Source organism: Penaeus japonicus, unplaced genomic scaffold, assembly GCF_977035675.1.
Source record: "Penaeus japonicus unplaced genomic scaffold, GWHDUDI00000001_assembly GWHDUDI00000014, whole genome shotgun sequence".
Taxonomy (NCBI): domain Eukaryota; kingdom Metazoa; phylum Arthropoda; class Malacostraca; order Decapoda; family Penaeidae; genus Penaeus; species Penaeus japonicus.
This window is the reverse complement of record NW_028234416.1, coordinates 33,261,391-33,268,890: the sequence shown is the minus strand read 5'-3', so window position 1 is coordinate 33,268,890 and position 7,500 is coordinate 33,261,391. Positions and strand designations below refer to the sequence as shown.

Below are 7,500 nucleotides of genomic sequence, written 5' to 3'. Positions count from 1 at the left end.
AGGGCAATAATAATAGCAATAATCATCATCATTATCATTATCATTGTCATTATTATATTTTTATCATTATTATTATTATCATTATTATTGTTATTATTATTGTCATTATTGTTACTATTATAGCTATTATTATTATAAGGATTATAATAATAATTATTATAATGATGATAATAATAATAATAATAATGGCGGTGATGATGATAATACTGATAATATTAATAATAATAATAATAATAATAACAATCATAATAATAATAATGATAATAACAATAATAACAATAATAATAATAATCATAATAATAATAATAATAATAGCAATCATCATCACAAACAATAGTTTTCATAAAAAATCAAACAGGAACTACAAATATTGTCTTGTGAGATTATACATTCCATTCTCCATAATCAAGATTCTAATTCTTCACAATTCCAAAATCAGGAAAAAAACTATTACATAACCTGAAGCGATTAAATACATCAGTCACCGATCTGTAGCACTAGCGACCACGTGGTTATCGACTATGCATGAGTTGTTTTGCTATTTTTTTGAGCTCGTATAATTTCGATAGTACAAGCCGGTCGGAAAAAAAAATGGAACATGGTAATAGATTTGACCTTTCAACAAGATGTAGATTAAATTTCCCAGGCTTATAATACCATTCTTACGTCATGAAAACGGAATATTTTATTCACATCTGCCCCCTTCCACTGAGATGGACTTTTTTTTTTCTCGAAAGATCAGAAAAAAAACGAAAAAGGGAATGAATGACGTTGATATCTGTCCACTGTTCCAATTATCATATCACTTCTCTCCGTAATCCATGTTGACCCTTTCAAATATGTAAAGTTCAATTATTGCGACAAAATGAGGTAGGAGTATTTTCCCTCTCCAATTGTTTCAAGCGAAGCCATTTAAATACGAATGAAAAGCGTAACGGGAGAAGGAGGACATGGCTTTTTCGTCAATTATTCCGGGAAACTTTAATTCAAAATGGCGCGGTCATGTGTGCACAGCTGGGAGAATGATTAGCTTCCGAACAAAGGGACCAAATAAACTCGAGCTGTAATAGTCTAAATTTTGCCTCGGCGTGTCTTTGACGCTACTAAAAAGATTCTTTGAATAATAGGGTAAAAATGGAAAAATATGAATGTTGCTGGTGAGCTTTAATGATGATATGTAATGTAAGTCTTTTGGTATATTATAGCTTTGAGGACTTTCTGAATTACTTTTGTCATAATATTGATGATAATTATATACTTTAAAATGCTTATTAGTAAAAAAATCTCATAAATACATATAAACTTTTGATAATGATGATGATAATAATAATAATAATAATAATAATAATAATAATAAGAATAAGAATAAGAATAACAATAATAATAATAATGATGATGTTAATATTGAGTATATCAATATTGACGACAGTAACAATAGTAATAATAATGATGATACTACTAATAATAACAATAATAATAGTTACAATAATAGCAATAATAAAACAATAAAACAACCACAATAACAACAACAGTTATAACAACCCCAAAACAGCCTCAAACAAGGTTAAAATAACCACTCCAATAATTCCCGCCAAAAGTTATCCACACCGAGTTACCGCCGGCTATGACCGTTAGAGCGGTTGGCGCGGAAAACAAGGAGGCCCGGATTTAAAAACACGGACGCGGATGGGAACTGAAAATACGTTGTCTGATTTGATATACATGAGACCCGAAAAGTAATTTATTGGCCCTGAGAAAATGCTGATATTTGTGTGGCAATCGTTGTGTGGCAGCGGGTGGAAGGCACAAGCAAGAGAGAGTTTAAAAATGGATATAGTGGATGGTTGGGATGGATGGAGTTTGTGATTTAAGGGTGTTACTTGATGTCTTTGTATTAATCGGTGGGTGAGTGCGTTGCTTGGTTTGCTCGCGTGTTTCAATTAATTTCGTGAATACACAAACATCACATGAAATTTCGTTCTTCTTTCGATAACACACGAAACTAACCTTACCGAAACTTTACTTGTCATCCGAAGATAATATTCTACTTTCCTCCCTTATAATAAAAGTGTTTCCCTTATCAATTTTAATTCCTTTTTTTTCTTTCTTCCTTTTTTATTCTTATACTTGAACGTGCCTTTTATTAGTGAATACAGATACATAACAAGAGACTATCTTTCTAGCTATAAGATCCGAAACTAACCTGCAGTATTGGCGAGGCTTTGGAGAGAAGAAAGGGCGGAGAGGAGATCCACGTGCCACACCCTTACGGCAGCCACCTGGAGTCCACCTTTGCGTTCCACCTCCACTTCCACCTGCAATTACAACCACATTAACAAAGGAAGATCGAAAGGCGTTGTGTGGAGGACAAGTTTTATATGTCATTCAGGGAATTGGTTTTATAGCCTGTAATGTATAATGTAGTCGGTGAGGTATTTAGTTCCTTAATTACTTGTAAGTGTTCATTATTTTTTAAGTATTTGGCAAGATATTTAGTTTTTTTTCTTCACCTAAACAGGTCATTATATACTTTCACAGTAGTAACTCTTACTGACAACAAAATTCTCTTACTGTAGTTTGTAAGTGATATATTTGTTCAAGAAAGTTAACCTATTAATATTTCTAAACCTAATATACTTACCGTAAAAGTTACCAGCTTAAAATTAATAACTTCACACACACATAGATTGTTCTAGTAATTTAATTTCAATAACAAGTCCTTTATTCTCCTGACAGTCCTGAACATCAGACACACACACACACACACACACACACACACACACACACACACACACACACACACACACACACACACACACACACACGCACACACACACACGTACCCCCCACACACACACACTAACCCCCCCTCCCCCCCCATTCCTCCCCTCGCCCTCCCATTCCTCCCGATACGCACATGATCGTCAAACAGTATTTGATCGCAGTTAACTTGCGTACCCTTACCCTGGCTCCCGCGAAAGTACCACGCCAGCCAGACTTCTTGGAGCAATCAGGGAAGTTCTTGAGTTGCAGCGAAGGAGAGTCTTCGTCGCCGTCCATCTGAGGGGGAGGGGGAAAGGGGGTAGGGGGGTGAGGTAGGTGAGGGGGGTTGGATAGTGGAGGGACCTCCGTTCGCTTTTATTTAATGGGAGTTTATTTATATATGTGTGTGTATATGTATGTATGTGTTTTTTATAATGTTTGCATGTGTGTGTGTATATATATGTATGTATGTTTTTTTTTTAATGTTTGCATTTTTTTTTTTTTTTTTTTTTTTTTTTTTTTTTTGTTGTGTGTGTGTGTGTGTGTGTGTGTGTGTGTGTGTGTGTGTGTGTGTGTGTGTGTGTGTGTGTGTGTGTGTGTGTGTGTGTGTCCATGCATGTATCTTACTTTATTTTTCTTCATTAATGTATAAATGTATAATGCCACGTATTTATTCATTCAAGGGTCCTGATCACAGAAAATACATGTACTACCATGTCAAGGCTTCATGACAATAAAGGAATGCCCTGTGCATGATACAATATAAAAAATAACTCAGACTGACTTCTTAAATCAACATTTTTCAGTAATTGCATTTGATAGTCACTAATCTAGCAAGCCTAATTCGAGATAAAACATTATAATATAACCATCCTCTTCACATAGAGATTCTGAATAAATTTTGAGTATTCCTGAACTACCAGAAGCGCGCCAAGTACCAACCTGAGGGAGGTCACAGATCACCATCGACTCCGAACAAGACATGACCATGTCCTTGAGTTCTTCGTCGGCGTCTCCTCCGTTATCCTCCTCGTCGCAGACGAGACCCGCATCCGTTAACTTCTGCCGCAGGTCTCCCGCCACCAGGAACTTCCTCAGGAGATTGTATTTCAGGTCAGGATTGTCGTCCGGTCCCTTCGTCGTCCTGCAGTCCTCCTCCTCGGCGTCTACGAGCACCCACGACGTCTCGTCGACCGGACTCGCCGACCGCTGCTTGTCCCCTTCTCTCGTGTCTTCTTCCTCCTCTGCCCGCTCTTGAACGAGGGTCGCCGTGTCGTCTTTGGCGTCTTCTCTATACGTCTCTTCTTCGGTCGGGACGCAAAGGACGACAGGAGGAACGGGGGAAGTCTCCCTTCCGATTCCTTCTTTCGCCTCCTCCTCTTCCTCTTCCTCTTCTTCTTCCTCCTCCTCGACGGCGGCCTCGGCGATCTCTTGCGCTAAAAGCTCGAGGTCTTGTGACACTTCGAGTTGAGGTTCGGGGCACCAGGGGGTCTCCGCGCTACTCGTGTCTTGTCTGTCGGTCTGGTCTGCCATGTCACCCTGTCAGGAGAAAGGGTTTGATTATTATCAATTATATATATCAGTTCAAACAAAGAAAAAAAAAACTATTGATGGGTATGAATACAAGGGCTACCATCACTACCATAATGGTTGCCGAGTAGTAGATTGACACCCTACCATCACAGCACATGTCTCCCCAACAGAAAACTACATTTCCAGAAACTTGTTGAGAGGAGCCCTAACTTCGGTCCCATAAAGTTTGGAGAACGTAAGTTCATTTGCAAAGATATCACATGCAAAATATTCGTCCGGTAGCTGTCAACCAGAATGGTGCATCCTAGCTTCAAGTTAAGGTAATTCATTTATATAGTTATTCAAAATCTGTGTTGGAAATTCGAGAATGTATCTTGAGGAAAGTATCACGTAGTTATACACAAGGGTAGAGCGTGGAGGGTGACATGTTACATTTCTTGCATAAAACTGCTTCCATATTTTTTGTACAGCAATCCTTTTTCTACATAAATTCAAATGGTTGTAAAATAACGCTCGAAAGTTACATTTCTTAGAAAACCTTCATGTTATATTTCTGCATAACACTGAATCGTCACATCTTTTACACAACGATCAACTTCTATACATCGGCAAAGCATTCACGTATTATGCTCTCGTATAAGTTTTTGAAACAAAAACACACGAACAAGTTATTTTTGTCTCTAGCATGAGTCTGTTTAACAGGTGTAGTCACAGGCACTGCTGATACAGATGCAAATACACTACAGTGCTGATATAGTGCTTATCAAATAAGGAACGTCATCATACTCTGGCAAGGGTCATGCATTCAGTTGCATGATGTGGGTTGAAAATATGTTTTTTATGTATCAGTTGATATGGGTGTGGATGTGCGAGCGATTTCTTTTTTTTAATGTTGTTTTGTTCATATATATTCGTTCACGTTTATTATATTCATCTAGTTTACATACAGTTTTTATATTTTTGTTTATCTTTTATGTAAAAAAAAACGGGACAAAAAAGGTAAAAACAAAAGTTTATTTCCTATCATCACGCTTTCTTGTCCCTATGCAATCACCGTGAAATAAGATAAAACCAATAATAAAACAGCGCACGCAACTTATAAAAAGAAAAACTGGATTCATGCATAAGATGTCCGACCTTCAAATCAACATCCTTGAGGGGACTTACTTGATTTGCTCCAAGATTATCCAAGTTATTATTGTTAACCGCACACCCTGCCTATGTACACAGCACTCCCGTTATGTTCGTTCATCTCTTTTTTTTTTTGTTTTCATTAATGTTATGGTTAGATGTTATGTAATTTGTGTGAGAAGAGAGAAGAATATTGTGTTCAAGGTTCCAGGTTTCACTTCGGACGGATGGCTTACTCGTCGTGTGGATGGCGTCACGTTTACATTACATTCCTCTTGGTATTATCTGAAGTAATGAAGTTATATATATATATATATATATATATATATATATTGTAGGAGAATCATGAATTTTTCGGTCCACTTATACACACATACAGCCTAGACTCCCCCCCCCCCTAGAATGTGTCCCCCCCCCACACATTGTACTGAAAACCTGCGATGGATTTCAGTATCAGACACACCTTCAGACCAAAGGAAATGAATCACTGGTCACTGTTCTTCCTTGGTGCACCCTGTCAGCAGAGCGGCCATGTTTACGCTGTCACACACAGAAAGGAAAAAGGGAGCTCCGTTACGTAACATCAAGAGTAACTCCTTTCAAGACGCACTCTGAAGGCAGTGCGGCCAACCCAAATAAAGTTATGATCCTTTTCGACCTACCCTCGTATGTGTGTGTGTGTGTGTGTATATATATATATATGTATGTATGTATATATATATATATATATATATATATATATATATATATATATACATACTTACATACATGCATACACACACATACATAATATATATATATATATATATATATATATATATATATATATATATAATTATATATATACACATATATAATAACACACACATATACACTACGCACACGCACACACATACGCACACATACGCATACACATACACAAAACAAAACGCACACACACGCACACGCACATTTATATATATATATATATATATATATATATATATATATATATATTATATATATATATATATATATATATATATATATATATGCACACAGATACACACACTCATGTCCTGTGTGTCTTCCTTTCCTCCTCTTAGTACACCCTTTTCTCAACTCTCTCTCTCCTTCTCTTTTTCTCGTCCCAAACTTCAACTCTTCTTTGTCTATATCCCCATTTCTCCTATTCACTACCCTCCTTCTCACCCTCTCATCTTCTCCTCATCTTCTACTAGTACCTGCGTATCCTTCTTCCAGCCCCTCTTCCTCCTCCTCTTCCCCTTCCTCATCATCCCTCCCCTCCCCCTTCTCCTTCTTTCATCTCTTTCTCCTCAACCCAAACCCTTCTCCTATTCCCTTCCTTCTCCCTCCCCATCCATTCCCCCTCTCCTTCCCCTTTCTCCTCCCCTTTCCCTTCTCCTTCCCCTTCCCCCTCCTCCTCCTCCTCCTCCTCCTCCTCCTCCTCCTCCTCCTCCTCCTCCTCCTCCTCCTCCTCACCCCCTAACCCCCTCCCATTCTGCTTTCCCTTCCTCCTCCTCTTCATATCCTCCCCCCTTCCCCCTCTTCCACCTCTTCCTTGTCCTCGTCTTCGTCCTCGTCCTCTTTTCCTCCACTCCCTTTACACCCCCTTTCCCCTCTCTTCCTCCCCTCCATCCTTTCCCTTCCTCTTCCTCCTCCTCACCCCATCCCCTCCCTTCCTTCCCCCTCCCCCTCCCTTCCTTCCCCCTCCTCCACTCCTTTTACACCCCCTTTCCCCTCTCTTCCTCCACTCCATCCCCTTCCTTCTCTTCCTTTCTTTCTTCTCCTTCCCTCCTCTTTCTTTCCTCTCTTCTTCCCCTCTTCTTCCTTCTTCTTCTCTTCCTCCTCCTCCTCCCATCCCCTCCCTTCCTCCTTCACCCCATCCCTCCTTCCTTCCCCTTCTTCCCCCTTCCTCCTCCTCATCATCTCATCCCTTCCCCTTCCTCCTTCTTTCCCCCCTTCCCCTTCCTCCTCTTTCTCACCCCTTCCCCTTCCTCCTCCCTCACATTTCCCCTTTCCCTTCCTCCTCCTTCTCACCCCCATCCCCTCCCTTCTTTCCCCCCTTTCCCC

General features: G+C 39.2%; 1 protein-coding gene across 1 annotated transcript in view; it reads right to left on the bottom strand.

Annotated features, from left to right (window-relative positions):
* LOC122251918 (uncharacterized) overlaps positions 1 to 7,500 on the bottom strand; it is a 26,422-nt gene that overhangs the window by 7,873 nt on the left and 11,049 nt on the right. Inside the window, exons 2-4 of the mRNA XM_043014161.2 lie at positions 3,706 to 4,302; positions 2,965 to 3,060; positions 2,204 to 2,315 (exon numbers count right to left, since the gene is read on the bottom strand). Of these exons, the coding sequence (XP_042870095.2) occupies positions 2,204 to 2,315; positions 2,965 to 3,060; positions 3,706 to 4,296 (799 nt within the window). The 5' untranslated portion in view covers positions 4,297 to 4,302. The remainder of the gene's footprint in view (positions 1 to 2,203; positions 2,316 to 2,964; positions 3,061 to 3,705; positions 4,303 to 7,500) is intronic.